Below are 20,548 nucleotides of genomic sequence, written 5' to 3'. Positions count from 1 at the left end.
AACACTGAGCCAGTTTACATTTCTGCTATCATAGTTCTTAGTTATTAAATGGCCATTTGTACCTCTGATAAATTCAGCTTATTTCAGAAACCTCTATGATACCTTTCTTCCCTCAGGATTGAATTGTTGTTTATCGTTTTAGAAATGCAACATCTGCTGTTCCATCCAGTTATGGCACATTAAACAACAGTCCTTTTATTACAAGGAGCATGCTGTCAATGTCAGTGGGGTCTAGGGAGAGAGATGAGAACCAGGCATTTTTCTTAGCTCTCTAGACAGAGAGGCTCACATGGCGCTGTGTGGATTAGATTTTTAGTGACAATGACCCAAAGCGTTAGGCCTGGGGTGTATGTAGCTACTGTACTCCTTCTGTGTACTTTCCCTGGTGTGTTTACTAAGCTTTTTTTCCCCACTGAACTTAAGGCAAGAATACGTTCATAGTAATCAGAGGACTTATTGATATTTGCAGGACATGGAGCTAATTCACTTTGCACAGTGCCAGAATTTGTCACTGTTTGAAATGAGACCAAAGCAAAAAAAAAGTGCCCACAGCAGAAGTGACATAAACTGATTTAAAAAAAATGACACAACAGAAATAATAAGAATTACTATGTATACATTTTAAAGCAAAAAAAAAAAAAAAAACCAAAAAACAACTCAGGTGATATTCTTAAATATAACATTTTGACTGATGTTATATCTACATTATGCATTAACATGTGCATGTGTGCATCCCAGTTCATTCTGTGCAGCTTTCAGGTGATGAACTAAATACATTTGTTTAGCTTGAGATAAAACTTAATGGAATTTCCTCTTTGGTTTTCACCCTTCATCTTTGAAAGTGCCTTTAGCCTCGAGGGCAAACACAGTCATCTGAGAAATAAAAAGAGTCTTATCCCCCATTGTTCTAATTTGATGATTAATTACATTAGCAAACAAAATATCAACCCCAACAATAACTTTTATAGTCTCACTGGTTAAATGACTGAACAACAGTCCCAAGTAAAAAAAAATAGGATTTACTGTCGAGGGACGTTATTTCAAATGTATTCATTAAGGTTGAGAACTGGCTGTGAGGTTCCAATAACAATCAAAATTTTAATACCATATAATGAATGCAAATGTCATGTATCTTATTTAAATGACTGCCTTAGTTTACAGCACAATATTGTTTAAGTGTCCTGGTTATAAGACAAAACAAATGGTGATTGTATGCAATTTTTTTTATTAGCAGAATAACCTGACTAATTTTCTCATATTTGTGTCAGGGAGATTCTCAATTTGCATACTGTGCGCCAAACAATATCTGTCTTAGAGAAAGGTGTGTAAAGAGTCTGATGAAATAAAAAAAAAATGTATAATGAAAAAAAAAAAAACATAGAGCAACAATCACCACTGATGCAGCATTTGCCAGTCTAATACTCCACAGTATGTGAAATTCAGAAAAACTGATTGGTACCCAGTCGAAAAGAAAATGGTTTTTAAATAAGTTACAATTAGATAAGCATTAATCTCAGTGGTATAAATGAATGTCTTGCTGTAGGGCTTGTTGAATGTAAAAACAGATTTACAAAAACTCCTCATACCAGATTGGTCTGGATGTAGTCCTCCTCTTTTTAATTGCTCTGTCATTTAGAGTTGAAATACGCTCCCCACCCATTCTGTCCCTTGATTTTTGTCTTTGAAATTAAATATTGTATACAAATACATGCTGTTCATGGGCATGAGCACAGTTCATCATTGAAATCTGCATAAAATGATGCTTAAAAAGCTCCATACGCTTTGAGCTACAGAGCTCTTTTATACGGTGCATTCTTATGTAAACATATCCATAACGAAAACAACTACTTATGCCTTTTTCCTCAGCTTTCTTATTGTTCTGCTTGTCCGCAGAAATGAGAGAAATGTGGGACTGTGGAGTTTGTTCCACATACTGTTGATTTCAAAGAAACCCATACTTTCTGTCAGACATCCCTTCTTCTTTTTCTTTCCATTTCATGCAAGTGTAGACCACCTACAGCACTATTACAAATACTGTACTAGTGTAAGACAATGTACTGCAAGGCACATACATAAAGCCTATATGTATAATCTCAAGTGAAAATTCTCCAAGCTTTACTAAGTGCCCAGGACCTGGCATGATGTTATTTAAAGACGATTTTTCTCTCCTTCAAGACTTTTTAGGTTGAGTTCATGTGAATGAAAGTAATGAGGAGTGTGTCTGGATTTCCATAGTTATTTGCATACCATGTCGGTGTACTCTCGTGCAGCCGGTGCAAAGACGCATAATTTTCCAGGAGAGAGTGTTGGTGCCCATTCGTTTTAGAAACAAGGAGGAAGTATTTTAATGTGACCTTCATTACACATTCATGTCAACTTTTCTTATCTATTTATGATTAAATTTTTTTCCACTCCTGTTGTTCAATTAGTGCTTGACCCCTTTAGCAGCGATGTAAATTAAATGACATTTCAGTGTCATCCCATATTTAAAATACTGTGTTAGTTGCGGATCATAAATGATGATCTTCATTCTGCAGCTAATTTATTCATTTAACAATTTCCCTCCAGAAGTTACAGCAGAAGGCTCTGCAGCAACCTAAGCAGAAGAAATCCAAGTCGGCTGAATTTCTGATGGGTGAGTCCTGCTTGATGAGTTATTGCTCATAATTTGTGTAAGGATTAATTAACTAATTACAGACAAATGGCTTTGGGCTAAATTTTGCTCTTGCTTGTCAGGGCGCAATTTGTAATTATTTTAATCATTTCTTCTTCTTCTCTTTTTTTTTCTCCTCCTCCTGCAAGATTCTGATTTAATTTTAACCTAAATGTGTTTTAGTGTCATTTGAGGGGGACGCGCTTGAAACATTTGAGGGCAGAGAAATCACCAACAGAAAAATGTTGTCGCTGTAAAATTTATTTATTTTTATTTTCATTTTACAAGTCACTTTGACCTAGCTGTTGTATTGCCCCGTCGTGCCACTGTTTGTGTTTTTTTTTCTCTTCATATTTCGACTTATTTTGTCAGGGAAAGAAGAGCGAGCTGCTGTGGTGGGTTTAGAAAACCCAGCCTTCGATGGAGAAGGAAGTGCCAAGCTTTCCGTTCCTCCCGTTTGGCTGGGGAGAGAAATTCGAGGTGACAGGCCAGATAGCACCCTTGCAGCTCACCAAAAAAAAATGGAGCTGCAAGCCCCTGCCAAAGAAAGAGGTGAAGCTTCATTCTTCATTAGCCTCAAATTTGTTGACAGTAGATGTGTTCCTGATCTAACCTTTCTCTCACTCTCTCATTCGTTCTCTCTCTCTTTCTCTTTCTCTCTCTCCATTCGAGAGGCCCTTGGTTCCCGCATTCCAAAGCAAGCGTGTCCTAACAAGCAACCCTCGTATAACTTCTTCCTCTGCCGGAGAACGCTACAGTAGTGGGTGTTCTATCTCTATCTAGAAGAAGTACCCTCGACACAATCAGCCTTAACACCCACTCTCGGCTACATGCCTTGTGGTGGGCTGGAGTCATAGGAGAGTGCATTTACATATGCTACTACGCTACCAAGCCGATCCGCTGTCTGTGTGGTGTACTCAGAACGCCCCCGAAACACAGCTCAAGGCCAATCAGGCATACGAATATGCCCCCTTATAATTCAGTATGTCAGGGAGAACTCTTGAGGAATGGGATGGTAAATGGTAAAGGATGGTAAAGGATGCGTTCAAGGCTGCAAGCGTGCCAGTTATCTCAGGGATGAGTCACATGTTTGATTCTGGATTTAATTTGGTTTATTTAGCGTTTCGTCGTGCGTGGCTAGCAATTATTATCACTTATTTTCATTACGTTTCATGCGCAAAAAGCAAAAGGTGGGGTTACACTGTGTGGGACTGGCCAATGTATGAAAATATATACACACACTATAAACATGCGTGATGTTGACAAGTAATGTTAAGTTTTAAGTAATCAATAATAATACTATAATGGGCTGAAAATGATCATTTTAAACAAATTTTCTTCCAGCGTGGAAATCAACCCGAGCAGAAGCTATCGTCTTTGTTCTTGTTTTGTTTTTCGGCCTTATATTTAATTTGTGGTACACAGTGTATAGCTCAGGTCAAGTTATAAATACAGTATAAGACACAGTGGAGGTCTGGCTGATTTTGGGAGTTTGGAGAGACATCATGGTTTAACTTTATGCTGTTAAACTATAGATAACTGAGAACCTTCCTGGAGCTGGATGAGAGAATTGGAAACTTTGTCGCTCACTCCTTTAAACTGGCTGTTGATAAGTGACACATCATGGGATTGATCAGAGTTGTCTTTCCTTTTCCTCGTCCAGAAAAACCTTTGTTTCCTACAGCACACCAGATACATTTAACCACTACTGTTTCGAACATATATTGACAAACCAATTATTTTAGATGAGGCAAGATAAGTTGCCGTTTTTAAGTTTTCCAGTAACACTTTATAACAAGTACACACTATTAAGCATTAGTTAAGCATGAAATACTGAATTCATCATTTATAACACATAGATACTCATTAGTATGTAGTTCATAAACACAGTTAAAAATGTTTTACTCATCATTGATAAGCACTAACTGTATTTATAAACTACATACTAATGTATATTCATGCATTATAAATGAAGAATTCAGTATTTATTAATGCTTAACTAATGGTTAATACATTGATTAGAATATAAATCTCACTATGTGCCATAAACTTTAACAAAATGGCATTTATTAATAGTAGAACTTTTCAAAGTTATGCATTTCATATCTATTACATATTCAGCATTGACAGGCCTGCGTCAAGCCCAGTTGCAGCTTCTCATCGCATGCATATCTCAAAGAGTATTGTATATATTCATCACACACTGTTTTATAGTTGTATAACTTCATTGTGCAAAAATGACATTTACATAAACAAAGTATAAATTACAAGAAGCCAAATTGGCCCAACAAAAGCACACACTTTTTTTTATTGTGTAGTGAGAATAGGCACTGTGTGTAACTTGTGTGCCGTTATTAGAAGATCACAACAATTGTTCCTGTTTGTGACACTTGTATTTGCTCTTTACTAAAAATCTTTCATTATCTCTTTCCCTCTGCTAGGAGTAACTCTGGCTGGTAAGAAGTGCTAGTTATTGATATTGTTCGTGTTAGAGCAGAGAATTGATATTTTCATTAGAGAGATGAACTGGAGGATAGCCAGACTATTTAGGTAAATCACAGATATGATTCAAAAGGCGATCCACGAAGCTTCCACCATTATGCAAATTTGTGTTTGAAAAAAGGGTTTCATAACCTCAGAGCTATTTGCGCCGAAATTGTTCAAACTCTGTGTTAACGATGTAGAGGGATTTAACGTGAATTTCACAGTCAATTTATGGTGCCATTGAGGAGTCATACGGCTGCTCCTTGTTTAATAAGGGCTTCAGTCTGACTCAGAGTAAGGACAGAGTGTGAAAACCTCATGGAGATATTTCATGTGCGCACGAAAGAATCACAGTGAGCTTTTTTTGGGTAGTGGCCTAGTGGACCAGTGGCTCTCCTATGCAAACACACTTACTCACATTTTTATGCGTCCAAGCACCAATACCCTCAGACTTCTATAAAGGCAATCCTTGTGTGGAATATATAACATGATTTAATGCACCATGCATTTTTTTTGCCCCACAACCTGAGAAATACAAGTATAGCAATTTAGATTGGAGTGAAATATTCAAGGCCTGTAATGAGTATGATTTGGGGTTAAGAAAGCTGCTTGGTGGCCCTGGAGCCATTGGATTCCCATAAACTCTGTGGAGCAGACTTGATACCCATAGGTCAGTGATTGCTAATAAGAAGTCAATGAGACATGGGCTTGGGATATTTTCCTTTGGATCTGCTCCTCCAAACTTGCCCGGTCCTCTAGGCCACTGACCTTAGAGTATTTAGAAGGTATTGTCTTTGAAATTCCAGGTACTTTTGAGCTTGTAGACTTTCTCATTAGTTCCTTTTGAACACGGCAAACATATGGCGGTCGTATTTAAGAGACTGCCTGCCGTGACCTTTTGCAGCATGCTAATTAGGCCCCAGAGCACCGCAGGCCATGGAGAGGCGCACTGAGAAACCCAGCAGTCTCTTTCCCACTTCTCTCTCTCCCTGCCTCTGTACTCCCGTCTCATCTTGGCTCTGCCTTATCTGGTAGCAGCCGCTGCCCCTGCCCTTCGACAGAGTGGGTTTCAAAATTAACATTTTGCTTCATGTGCTTCTAATAACCACTAACCTGAACCTGTACAACTCCCCTCTTCCCTTCCCTGCCACGCCAACTCCACCCCCACCTCCTCCTCCCACCCCCCCCTCTGCCTCTCATTCTCTCTCCTCTCGCACTTTACACAGGAGATGAACGTGCCCAAAATTACTTTGACCCGTCGCCGGTGCAGCAGACAGACCCAAGACATTGCAGGATGGCCGGGGTCAGCACTGAAGATGAGCTGGAATTAAGTATGCCATTCTCTGTCATAATAGTTCTCCTCGGTTCATTAAAGTGAGGTGAGAGAGATCACTGGTAGCAGACTGCCATTTGAGACGGCAGGACACTCTATGTAAATACACCAAGTGATGGCATCGCCAGATTGGCTGCACGACTCGCTGTCATTGTCGAAGGTCACTTATCATTGGTCAGTTTTCATTTCACCATGGCGTCTCCTCTCCCCTGTCAAGTGATATGCATAGAGCCATATCAATAGTTTGCAGCCCCCTCCTGAAGTAGGCCTATTAAAAGCGAGCTCTTGGGAGCCAAGTAATATGCATGTTATAATGAAACATGGCTATTAATGGAGAAGCCATTTCACCTGTATCTTTTGGATATCATTGCCGTGTAATATCAAAGGATTCGCCAAACCAAATCTCATCACATGATGACAGGCCGGCTAACAGGCATGTTAATGCTCCTATTTCATTACTGCTCTGCATACACTTGATTTTCACCCCTCTCCAGCCATGGCTAATATGTCTGGTTTGCATGTTAAGATGTGGTTTAGATTGACTTGTATGATAAGTAGGACGTAATTCGGAGGCACACAAATGCATGTAATTTTCCAGCACCACTGCAGGTGTATTCATTTTATAATTGTTTTAACCTGTAGCAATGTTGAATGCAGATGAAAACAGACTGTATCAAAGAATGGCAGTATTGCTGGATGAGGATGACACCTCCATAGACATCCCAGGTATGTATTGTCATATTATTGTAATAATGTAATGTGTGTCGATATTTCAGAAGCAGTTTGTGTGTTGTAGGCTACAGTTACCTTGAGTGTGTCAGTTTGCTATTCAGACTTGTTTTGATTTTGTTGTACTTGAATTGGAGACCATTTGTTTACATAGGGTAAATATGTCAATATAATTAAATATACATATAAACTTTGTGTTTTAACATCATGAAAGTAAATTAGGAATATTACCAAAGTTAGGGTTAAGGAAAAAAATAATTGATCCTGTTACCACAGCAGTTCTGCTAAGGACTACAGTGTTTAGGTACGGTGTCTTTAAGAAAAGCTCAAAACAGTGAAATCATAAACAACCCAAACAAAGATTAGATGCTACATTTTCAGCGAAAGCAGCACTAACATGGAACAAAGACTCAGACTGGAAAGGAACCCGCGCAGTAGTCGGTGCTTTCCAAGCACAGCCATTGTCTCACAGTAGGCGTGCCTTTTCTCATTAGCTCAGTTTCATTTAAATATGTAGCCAACCAGGCAACATTGAGGTGGTTTAAGATTAGCATTGTTCTGGGTGAAGACAGTCGCACCAGATCCCGTTGACATGACGCACATTTCCCTTGTAATTCCAGTGCACAAGTGATGGGTTTAGGCCCGCTTCAACATGGTGGAATTTAGCCGACTCGTATTATTTGCCATTGTCTCGGATTTAGCTGTACCACCGAGATTAGCAGCCCCATCCATTGTCTTGGAATGTTCATGAAATCCCACAGAAAAAGTAAAGAGGATCTTGGATTAACTGTTCCTCCATGCAATAGGCTGAGAGACAGGGAAGGGAAGAGAGGGAGAGCTCGTACTTCTCTACTGTTGGAGTCCAACTGCAAGTGATTGCCAGTTAGAGCTTCACCGAGCTACAACAGAATTCAAGACAATCACCTTACGCTGTTGTATGGATGCCTCCCACTGGTGTAGGCTGCAAGTCTATGCAGCTGTAGAACCCAGCTCAGTGTATGTCACTACTGATCCTGACATTTTGTGACTGCTTCTCAGGCTTTTGTCTTTGTTTTTACAGCCTGCCACAAAGCACCATACACATTTCACAAGAAGAGAGCATGAATAAGACAAAATATTAATGAAATGGACAGTGGCCAGTGCTGTAGACATATTTTTTTCACAAAGAAAATCCTGGAAAAATCCCTTGTCTGTCAGTCTAAGATCTTCAGCTCCTCCTTTTTATCTCAATGAATTCTATTGCTTTGGCTCGGAGATGAAAGACCACAGAACTGGTGTTCTATTCATTCTAGTTCTCAGTAAGGCGTTAGGCGCTGATATCATCTCCTATGTGAAAAGCATTAGGCAGCGATAACAGCTCTGGCTTTTACACATATTGGACTGCACACGATGAATACGCAGATGCTCAGAGAATACCTAAATGCTTTCCACCAAGAGACGCTACAGCAAAACTGTTAAGACACACAGCATGTTAGCTACAGTGGATGATGCTTTTCTTCTTCCAGGAACAAATGCTAACGAAAAACTAGTTCACACTCGGTGCAGAGGAAAACTTGGGTTGATGAGAGTAAGAACTGAATGTTTTTGTGTGAACAAAACCAAAAGATTTTAACAAAATTTTTAACTTAACTTGGCAGCAAACAGTTGAAAACACTGATGGTTTCCATTTCAGGATGAGTTTCAATGAGAAAGATTGAAAATTCTACAGATTATTAGCTTTATCGCTTTTTGTTTTAAGTCAGATTAGCAGCAGGGTACTCAGGTGTTTATTGCCATGCAAACCTCACAAAATACTTTGTTGTTTTTGTGGTATCATAGTCTGTCAATGGGAATTGTTTTTATCAGCTCAGGGTATGTCTATCCCATTGTTTGTCCAGCTGTTTATCACGTCGCAAATTTGTCCAATTTTGTTTAGGCAAAATTTTTCTGGTCAAAATAAGAAGTCAGCTTTTGCCCTATGTTGGTGTTTCATTTGTCTTTGCAATACAGCGTGTGCTATCAGACCAGTTGAGGTGATCTGTGATTGGTGGTTAGAGTTGGGGGCAAAAGCCTTACAGCTCAGTCTCCATGGCTCATGTAGTCTTGCTTCAACCATAGAGTTCAGGTCATCAGATCAATGTAAATTTGGCGCTGGTATTCCACTCCAGTGTGGGGGGCTCTCAGCATTCTTCATGGATGCTTGGGCTTGGAGGCACACACAGTATCAGTGCCTATATGTAAAACTACTGCTCTCTCTCAGTTTGAATGTGGTAAAGATGGGAACTGATGCATAAAAAATGCCTTATGATTGTAAATATGACACCATAGTTTTTGTAAATGTTCACATTGTGCGTTTGAGAGAGTTACTGTACTGTTTGAGTGTATATTGTCCAGCTGCATTTCTGTCTTTATATACAAATACAAATCAGTGTTTGTGGCTATGTCTGGATGTGCTAAGTATATGCAGCCATCACCATGTGTATAGATGCTCTGATGTTTATGTGTGCTGATTCATGTGTGTGCGTCTGTGTGTGTGTGTGTGTGTGTCTGTGCATGCCCACTGATGCGTATCTCTCCAGGTACGCTGCAAGCCTCCAGGGATGAGGAGGTGTTGGAGGTGAAGACGGGTGATCCGGTGCTTCAGCGGCGACTGCTGCTCCACGGTGGTGGTCATGCCTCGGGCTGCAGGCCCTCCCAGGCCCAAACCATTGCCAAAACCCAGGATGAGGCTAGTGCTGGGCTGGGAGGAGAAGCTGGACTCGAAGCGGGGAGGATGGTAATGGGCAGAGAGAGCACTGTAAAAAGTAATGCTATTCTTTTATTTGATTTTCTGTTATGTTTGTTATGTTAGTGTTGTATTTCACTTTTACTGTATGTATAGTGTGATCGTATAAACTGCACCTTGTGTATACATAATATAGAATCAATCTAGAAAATAATTGTTCCATGAAATAAAATATTTTTGTGAAATTCTTTACCTGATGATGAAGAGACAAAATCTCTTTTTTTATATAATGCTGCAGTTATTTTTGATTAACATTTGAACATTTTGATGCCTGTGTATTACTTCTTGCAGTGAAGATAGCCGAGGAGGTGATCCCCCACTACGCCCAGCAGCTGAGGGAGCGTGTGCAGCCTGACATGATCACGCTTGGCAGCCTTTCACTGCAGCAGGTCAGGGCCACAAAGAGGAATATCTGTGTCATCATCCCGTACTCACCAGCACATCAGCCATGTCCATTATGCTGTGTATCACTGGCTTTGGCTAATGGACCTAGAGTGCGTGCATGTGTGCGTGTACATTTATCTGTTTTTGTCTGTTCAGATCTGTACTGTATATGTGTTTTACTTACTCGACTTGCTAATTTTCTTTTTCTAACTTTCCATATCTTCTTTGCTCTTTGTCCCTAATCTTATTTCTCCTCCATTTAAAACTTCTGCATTTCATTTTCAGTGCTTATGGTCCCCATCTCAGCTGAATGCACTCATGTGGAATTAGTTTTTGTGCAACATGCATTCAAGGTTTTCCAGAGGTTATCTAACTCGCTCATCCTCATGTCAAAAATCTGTGCATGGATTTGGATACGGATCTCCATAATCTTGTGTTACATACTGTATGATATTCCCACATAATTAATTGAATTTTTGTCTTTGAACTTTGTCTTACGTACGTGTTTCCTGAAAGAAGCTGAATTTTCTTCGTTCTTTACTCGTCTCATGGTCTTTTCAGGAAAAATAGAGCGTGACTACCTTTTTTTTTCTCCTCCTAACTGAGGAGCGGGGATTTTGTGAACTAGCGCTATGATATAAAGCTTCTTTCAAAACAAATGTTTGTATTCCATCAGTCAGAAAAAAAAAGAAATGGGAGTGGATATGAGGAGATGGGGTTTCCATTGTGTTGGCAAATCTAGATGGCAAAGAAACCCAAACATCGGTGCATATGTAAACAGAATACAGAACTTCTATCCACTGTATTTATAGTTCTAATCTCATTTGAAAGGAGAGTAGGAGTATCAAATTATAAAAGAAAGTAACCGTAATTGGGATAAAATGGTTCAGCAATGTCTTACCCTCAATTGGAAGCCACAGCAACAGTTGACTCATCCTCTCTTACTGGATAATCAGTAGCATCAACTGTGTACTGTATCAGTATTGGGATCAGTGTTATCTTATTCTGTCACAATATGTGTGCGCTCTCCTACTGTTTCCACACCCACCTCCCATTGAAAACACATTATCCACCAGAGATTTCACATCTATTTTAAAAATAATAGTGTTTTTCTTCTTTCTCTATTCTGCCGTACAAAGCCTCTACAGAGCGAGACGCTGTCACTTAGCAGTGTCGGTGCGTCTGAATGGGGAGAGTGAATGTGCTGACTGAATGTAAAACTGGCAGAAATACTCATCAAACGCTACATGTCTTTAGGGTCTGGCTCAGTATAGATTGCCTGCAGATTGCAGTTGCTCCTTGTGCTCAATTCTGCCATTATGGCGCGCCGCACTGTTTCATAAAGCTGCATCCAAAGAAAAGTGTGCATGTGTATTTACATGTATTTGCAGCGAGCGGCTCCGATGGGACCGGTGAAGAGGACACAGTGGGAGAAGAGAAGGAAGAGAATTCTGGCTTTCTTTACTGGGAATGATAAGGTATAGATCCACGTACTTATGACGTATACTGTTTGAAGAATATGTTGCTTTTTTTTTTTTTTTTTTTTGTTACAGGTATAGCCGCCCTCAGGGCATGAAGCTTGAAGCTAAATTCTGTTTTCATGAGCTTGACACATTCAATAATAGAAACCCAGCAAATTGTCTATGCTTATAAACTTAGCTTAAAATATGTCATCACAGAAATTACTATCTAACGATATAATTTAGAGTGATGTGATTCAAATTAAAAATGTCAATTAGCTGATAAAGTTAATGATGGTTAACGCATCAACTCTGCATGGTAACATATCCGCTTGAATATTTCAAAGGATCCCTTCTCACAAAGAGACTGTGACGAAGCAGGAGGAGAAGCGCCACAACCCAGGCTGAACACGCTGCTTGAGTGGTAAGTCCAGCCCATTTCATATTTCTCTCCATATGTACAATTGATGTCACATGACTGTAATCACTACTTGTGTGAAAACCATTTGTATTCTCACTGACATTCGAGAAGGAATGTAATTCATATATCCTCTGCATGGTTTCTCCTGTCGGCGGGTATTGCATTGTGGGTAGTTTGGCTGGGGGGCACGGAAATCTGTCCGTGTCATTGGAGGCTTGGAGGCACATCAATTCTTGGTCCATCCACTTTAGGATCACACATCACATCTCATAGCCAGAGCCCCACAGGCAACTCGCTTAGCATGTTTAAGTTTTTAGTAATTATGGACTACCATGCAGGATGACAAGATAAAAATCACGAAACCACTGTACACATCAGTATCTCCTCTTGTGTTTGGTTGTTTTATGGGTGGGTGGTAGTCAGACACCAGCCTTGTCAGATGAATGTGGATCGGAGTTTGGCAAGATGACCTCCTCTCGACAGCCTTGAACCCTGTAAATTCCTTCTGATATCAATGGTGGGTGGCTATTAGACATGGGAGACTTTCTATGCATCACCTAGGGCTACATCTGCCTGAAATTGAATGAGAAATGATTTCACTTTTTTCTCTCCCCAAGCCTCTGAAATAAAAAAATAAAGACGAGAGACATGGAGCTGACTTGTGGTTTTTGTAACAAATGTGTAATTCATTTGTTTCCACTGTTTCTGATTTAATGGAGGTCGAGTAATTGCATTAGGAAGCACACTGTGCCTTGTTGTGAACTGATGAAAGCACATGTAATACTTTTGATAGGCGAACAGAGAGAAGGGAGAAAAAGGAAAAGAAAGACCCAGTGCCTGCCTTTGATGCCGAGCATTTATTTGCTGAATTATCCTTCCTTTTACAAGCATCTTATCCCCAGTCACAGGCAGGCCAGGGCCCCTGTGATATTGCTTTATTTTGAGGAATTAAGAGAGGTGGCGAGGAGACAGAGCGAAGCAACCGTTTATTACATTACCACTGATAAGATTGAAAGGCCGAGAAAGAGAGAGAAAGAGAAAGAGAGAGGGAGAAGGGTGGGAAGGTGGGGTGTGTGGGGTTGTTGTGGTGTTATTAGATTGAGCTGATACAGAGTGGAACAACAGACCAAAATGCAGGTGGCTGTGTTAACAGGGTTAGTTTCCTATGTTTGTCTGTGTTGTATATGTGAATATGCATGTGTATGTGTGTGTGTTTGTGTGTTTTAGTGCACATAGCAGCAGAACCATTGAAAGCCCGTCACGCAGAGGGCTGGGGGAAGGCCAAGAAGAAGCTACGGCCAAATTCGACCAGATGACAAAGCTCCCAGAATCCTCCTATTCAACATCACAGCCCATGTGGCAGGTAAGGTCTGTTTGCCGGTGCGGCCGCGGACAGAGAAGCACAAGCTCCCAGGAAAAAGAAAGCACACAAATGGGAAGTGACATATCCCTTAATCTCTAAAAGGGTTGATTCACAGGAGAAGATACCGGTCCTGATGTGTTTACTAATCTTTACGAAAGGCAGGGTTGTTTTTTTCGAAAAACAGTAAAATGATGAAATTATGTGAAATCCTGCATTGAATGGGACCTGAAGTGGGAGGTGGAGGTGGGAGAACCCTAAGATCCGGTGTAGCGGTGTAGCAGTGCAGCGGGGGAAAAATGACTCACCTCAAAAATAATTCCCAAATTGATTTGCCGTACCGTACCGGTAGCTAGCAAGACAGATAGCCAAGTTGAACATTAAGCAGCTATTTGTTGAGCTGTTTGAAAGGTTAGCATTTCAAATTACCTACCACTTATACATCAGCTCTGTTTGTGCTCGCTCTCCCTCTGTCGCTAGCTAGACGCTGACAGTAAGGACGGTGAGCGACAGTTTATCGGCATCTGAGCGCGTGACACGGGGTTCAGACAGACAGGAGGCAGAAGCGGCGTTGAGTGTTGCCATGTGTCAGTAGCCAGGCTGTTCCCACTTGGGGTGCATTGCTCTGCGTCAGTCAACAAGTGATTCTGCTCCTCTGGTGTTTTTGTGATCCCACGTAGATCTTTATATCATCCTCATGCATATATGACGTAAAGCGTTTTATGTGTTCCTGTTAAAAGGATCATTGCCTGTATAATGATGTGCAGGGAGGGCTCCTGCCTGAGTGAGTAAGTGTGTGTGTGTACGTCTCCTTCTCACTCTCTGGTTAAAGACTACTAACAAATATTTTGGTTAAGTATGTACTTTTAAAAAAATACACTTAAAAGAAGCAGTGGTAAAAATTTCTAATACATAAGGGCAAAAGTGTTGGGGAAACTGAAACCCCTGGGAAACAATAGGGAGGGCAGCAAAGTCCTAATAGTCCACTGAAGAAGTGATGAAGGATGTATGGCGGTGGGGCCACAGAGCATCTTTCTGATTTGTTGACAGCAGTTAATTGAGTTAAAAAAAATAACTTATTTGATATTATTATGTACAAAAACTGTAAATTAGATTTATTTATGTATCAATGTTAATTCTTTTTTCAGACTATTGTGGAAAATCTGAATAACTGCAGTTAAAGATTTTGCAACTGGTTATTAAACACGGTGCAGTTGTGAGTTTTGCTAATGTGAAAAAAATGTATGAACAAGGTCTTGTTAGTATTCAAGGCCTCAGATTGTACGGCCTCTTTATTCAATGTTGGACAACGCTTCAAAAAGTGTCTCCAGGTCTATGGTGTCTCAAAAGTTGTGGACAGGAAACCACGATGTGTTCAAGCACACTGAACAAATCAACCAGCGGAAAATTGTTTCGTTTTGTGAGGGCGCAGAAAAAGAACCACAAGTGCACAGCATCTTTGCGAGGGAGCATTTTTCTTTTGACTTTTGAGACTGTCGAGGCAGGGACAGTGGTTTGTATCTCCGCTCTGTCAAATAACATCACACCACACCACACTCGCACACAGAGATTTTCCTCTACTACTCGCACTTTGGAGTTCACCCACACCTTCCAACTGATGCACTGTTAAGGCCAAGAGCAAGTGAAGGATGACGAGCCTTATTTGTTGGCTGCGAACCAGGACAGACTCCAAGATGGCACACGCAAGAGAAAGGAAGTGTGCTGAGCAGAACGCCGCACAAATAGTAGCCCAGAAATAGGAGAAGGTACTGCTACCCTACTAATGGCAAGGTGACGTCACCATGCAGCTTCTTCCCACTCAAGGTAGGTCTGTAGTCAGACAGTGAGTTCATGGAGCCACAGTTTGTGTTGGTGGAGGGCTGATAAGTCAGAACGCCACCCGGGTGATGTGGCTGAAAACGTGAGGTAGAGCGCACGAGACTGAGGAGCTTCCCTAAGACATCAGGCTCAAGGAGGTGGCAGTGATGGGGAACTAATGGCTGCTAAGGTATATTGTTTTTGCCTATAGTATAATATATATTTATAATATTGACATAATATGAAACAATTTACCGGTTTCATAGATTGTTTGATGGTTTATGAATACGTTTTTTTTTTAATTCTTATAGATTGGTAAATCATGTTGGGTGTGGGGTATCCTCACCACACTGAGGTGTTTCAGGAAAGAGGACGTATCTACTTCCCTTTTGGTTTCATTTGTGTTTTTACGTAAGCTACATAAAATTGGAAATCCACCTCTCAAAAATATAGAATTAATGCGGTAGTCAACCGAGTGCAGTCGAGGAATTTTCTTCTGCGTTCGGCCTCATCATCCATGACCAGGCAACATATTTAAAAGATTTTTTTTGCCTGCTTTTTTTGTGGATGGCATCTGTTGTTTTATGGATCTGAGTAGCAGGGAAGAGGAGTCTTTGGAGATGAAAAAGGGGAGCAGAGAGAGAGGAGAGAAAAGAGGAGCAAGTGGGAAACGAGGGAAGCAGCAGCTTTAGCAGTAGCATCTCCAGCTGTGGGAGGAGTGTGTTGTTGTGTTGCATCTGGGGAAGAGGCTGCCATGCCACCGTGCTGGCTTAAAGATGTAATGAATCTTCAGTCGGGGGCTTTCCTTCCAGGGTGACAACTGGCTTTGAGGAAGGTTGTAAATGCAGGGGAGATTGTGGTATAATTCCTCAGACTGGCATTTGTGCCCCCCAGTCACCATTCGATTATCTCCCAAATTGCTGTGTTTCACTGAGATAAAGATTTTTTATGGCTTGCTGACTTGAAACAACCGGCACAGGCAGAATAAGGGGCAAAAGAGGGAGAGGGGAAGAGAGAAAGAGAGAGAGAGAAACCAATGGCCAAACCTGCCACGCATAGTAATTTCCTTTGGTAAATGACAAAATCTTTGTTTATATGACATTTCCCTAAAATTACTGCAGCGAGATGAATCTGAAATATAAAATGTCACATTTGGCATGCAAAACTATGAAAATATATTTCTGTGCAAAATTCATGGAGGCATTTAATTTAGAATGTGTTTAATAACTAAGGCAGCCTGCATCAGTAATCCTGCCTGGAGGTCCCAAAAAGATTGTCATATTTATTCTCTCCTTTCTTCACCCCCCTCCTTCATTCCGAAGCCAAAAAATTTTAAGGGTAAATGTTCATTGTTAATTAAGATTTACTAATTAAAATGAAAATAATTAACGAGAGAGCTTAATCTCTGAATATTAGCCCATACTTAGAAAGAAAAGAAGTTTTTGTATGTGGCATTTCCTGTCTCTATTAAGAGTACATTTTGTGTGATCAGTCAATGTGTGGAAAGCCCTGAAAAGATATTTCAGCGAAAGGACGGCCGCTTGCCAGCTAAACCACGGAGGATCCCTTGCTCGAGCCTTTGATCTCATCTGTAGGAGTACTGTAATGTTATGGCACTTTAGGCACTACTCAGGCTTGGGGCAAACAAACCACCTCTGATATGGAAAATTGGCTCACTCCACCTTTTTACCTTCGCCTTGCTGCCTTGACTGTCTCTTACGATGCAAGCATGAGGGCTAGATAATAACAATACCCGTTAAAGACACACATAGTGTACATTGGACACCGGTGTGATGTTATTATTTTTTATTTCTTTGCTCCTTTCTTCTCCTTCTTCCCCCTCCTCCCCCTCTTTTTTTCTTCTCCAGCCTGCATGCACTCATCTCTTTCCAGTGATGGGGTATGAAGGCCCACATCCCCCCTTCCTCTAAATGTAAGCTGTGTGGGCTAAACTGCTTTGCCACCAGTTATACTAATTTCACTTTTGCCTAAAATGCTTTAGTTGTTTTGGCATGCAAAGATGCTCACAGTGGGGAGATTGAAGGCATTACTGCGAGGCTCAGCTCACCCCCCATCCCCTCCCTCCTCTTCCCTCGCAGACTGGCAAAGTAATGGGCACCGCCAGCTGCTGCTAGGTAAATGTGTGTGTGGTGTGTCTGTGAAAGGGAGAGGAACGCGCTAAGGTTGTTTAGTGACAACACATCAAAAAATACTGTAAAACTGTAAAACAAACACTGGACACAGTGTATGATTTTTGTGTGTGTTTGAGTGCATGTAGCCCTTGAGTGGTACTATGTCCTTTATTATAATTGAGGGCTTTAATTGCCTCGCACTAAAAAAAAATTGTCCTTGGGATTTGATCAACACAAATTTTATTACATAAATTAATTGCAATTATGAGATACAATGCATGCACTTCAAAGGGCCACTTGCAAGTTCTGCTATTTACTTACCAGTCCAGAAGAGAGGCCATCAAACTTCATTCCTTTACTCACCAACAGGTATCTGCAGTGGTGAAAAGCAACACCAATGCTAATGCTAATCTCAATCACATTTTCAGCCTCTGAAGTTAGCATGCTAACTAGCTCGCAACATGAAGCCATAGCATCTGTAGCCTATGCTGTGGCTAAGGCAACAATGTTTGCAGCTCTTGTCAGGCAACAACCACCACAAACATAAGATATCCATTATACCTTCAGTAGATAAGATACTGTAAAATCAGTACTGTCACAATTTTGGGCATCAGCCCGGTAGCAAAGTCTTGAGACATCACCATGTTGAACATATCAATGTAATGTTCCAATGTTTTATATTGGATCTTATATTAATAACTATAGCATTATTTAACTATTTTATCATTACATTTAGCTACTCTATCTCTTAATCTTAACCAAAGCAGCTTTTGCTTCCAGAACCTTACCACAGACACAACTGTGGATATGAACCTTTCTGGTTGCAGACGTTTGTTTTGTACATCCACCATCCACTCCAATCATATCATGTAGTGTTTCTGTTTCATTCATTCAAAACAGGCTTAGACTTTGAAAGTAATCCAGCCAGCCAATTGTATTTCTAAAAAAACAACATTTTCTGTTGCAGTTTAGATCTATGCTGTATGACTGTATTTTATTTGAGTCGAACTTGAAGGTTAGTGGGTTGTGTCCTTGAGCAACAGACATCCCTCTCAAATGGTTGATCAGTACTGTAGATAGAAGCCTGCAGCTGTACTGGGCATGTCTTGCATATACTGGACTGCTAGACTGTGCATGGTACTTTTTCATTCACTGTTTCATGGTATTGGCTGCATATACCATGCAGGACAAGTGGGGGAAGTGATTAGTAAATACAGATGGAAGTCGCGGTTTAGGGTGGATGTATATTTGACAACGTAAGTGACGTCAATGTGTTAAATCAACAGTCAACAATTTGTTTGGAGACCCCAAATGTTTGTCTTAGAGGCAGGGGAACTATTTACTTTTCCAGGTGTGTAATGATTGATGTTGACTTTTTGGTGGTAAATTGCAACAACCAAGTAACAGACGTAACGGAGTCGGATCAATGCAGTTGATAAGCAAATACTAGGAAGTACTGAAACTAAACTAAACAGTCAAATTATAAGGACGTTAAAAAGATTTTATAACATTTTGCAACCAGATCTCATATTGTGCACTTTGTGTGTTACAGGTGAACCAGAGCACAACTCCTCAGCCTGTGGAGGTGTGTGTGTGCTGCCTTAGAGCAGCCCGAGACAAACTACCCAGGGGCCACTATGCTGTCAGTGTGGCCCTGAACAGCAGTCTGGGGGGTTCAGCTTGGTGCACTAAACAATGGACCGTGTCTACTGAGCCAATGGAGCACCGGGGCCACTTCTACGATACTGACCTGCACTTTAACCAGAACCTGTTCATGGTGAGGATTGCTGACACTTTTTAAGATCAAATGCAGTCCAATTGAAAGTATTCTTGCTGTTTTAGGTGAATTCCATAAAAGGATAACAAGTCAACTGAGGGAGACAAAACACATATTAGATAATTATATATAAAGATATAAAGATGGAGAATTTTAGAGACACTACTATGTTTTCATTCACCATGGAAATAAGAGAATCAAGATGGGATTTGTGATTTATTGGATTATATTAAATAAGAAACTATTTATTTATGTGATGCTTGGACAAGCTGCTTTGAATATTTTTTTCCGTTTGACTGAATAAAGGGAATAAATATGGACATGTCATCTGAAAGCAATTTTGATATTTAGGGACCCTGAATTAAAACACTCGCTTCCAGTGACACGGACGCTCTTTGATGTGAAAATCAATGGAACATTTTTTAGTAAAACGTGATTAAAAAGACAAACAGTTCCCTTGGATAGAAGCAAACAATAAAATAATCTGTGCTAACGCTGTATGTTTAGTATTTTTGCCGCAGTATTTCCAAATCCCTCTTCCTCTTTTTGTTTCCCATGGTTTCATCAGTTGAAGATGGAGCCTAGACTGAATAGGTTATGAGAAGTTATATTACTGTAAAAGATGGCATATGAAAATATGCCACACACAGCCTCTAGGTTTTTCTCCGGGAATCTCCATATGAATAAAACAACAACTTTTCAAACATGACATTTAATCCATGCATGTAAATCAAACCCAAGATCAATTATTCATTTATATAAGGAAGTAATGTTTTATTGGAATTGAAATGGAAGTACAAATGCAGTGAAAAATTTAGTGTCTTTTCTACATGTCTTTGAGCATCTGTAACTTAGCTGGATGGGGGGGTTGGAGGCGGGGGCGAGGGTGAGGCTGGGCGTTGAGGGGGCAAAAGAAAAAGAAATAGGAAAATTGTACAGAATTAACTCATAATATTTTCAAAAAAGTAAAGTATAACATCAACCTTTACTTCCAAGGCACAGTAAAAGACTAAACATGTTTTCACATTTGGTCCTTTTGATGAACCAACTCGGCAGATTGCGTTAGATGGAATCCATGCACACATTTCACAACCACTTTTCTAAACCTCTTCATATGAAGGAAAAACATCCTCTATAGAAGCTGCGGTAATCTTAAAAAACCAAATACACATTTTGGATGGTTGATATTGACCGGTAGATTAGAAATCCTTGTTTGTGTTCATTCATTGATGT

The 20,548-nt window shown here is 40.3% G+C and overlaps 1 protein-coding gene across 1 annotated transcript in view; it reads left to right on the top strand.

Annotated features, from left to right (window-relative positions):
• Positions 1 to 20,548, top strand: part of ofcc1 (orofacial cleft 1 candidate 1) — a gene marked incomplete at both ends in the record, with an annotated part of 92,322 nt that overhangs the window by 16,633 nt on the left and 55,141 nt on the right. Inside the window, 8 exons of the mRNA XM_083995263.1 lie at positions 2,569 to 2,635; positions 3,026 to 3,205; positions 6,364 to 6,468; positions 7,113 to 7,196; positions 9,758 to 9,982; positions 10,255 to 10,390; positions 13,456 to 13,591; positions 19,091 to 19,315. Coding sequence (XP_083851389.1) covers positions 2,569 to 2,635; positions 3,026 to 3,205; positions 6,364 to 6,468; positions 7,113 to 7,196; positions 9,758 to 9,982; positions 10,255 to 10,390; positions 13,456 to 13,591; positions 19,091 to 19,315 — 1,158 coding nt within the window. The remainder of the gene's footprint in view (positions 1 to 2,568; positions 2,636 to 3,025; positions 3,206 to 6,363; positions 6,469 to 7,112; positions 7,197 to 9,757; positions 9,983 to 10,254; positions 10,391 to 13,455; positions 13,592 to 19,090; positions 19,316 to 20,548) is intronic.

This window comes from Trachurus trachurus (assembly GCF_905171665.1).
Source record: "Trachurus trachurus genome assembly, chromosome: 20".
Lineage (NCBI taxonomy): Eukaryota > Metazoa > Chordata > Actinopteri > Carangiformes > Carangidae > Trachurus > Trachurus trachurus.
Note: the sequence above shows the minus strand (reverse complement) of the source record. Positions and strands in the feature narration are given on the sequence as shown.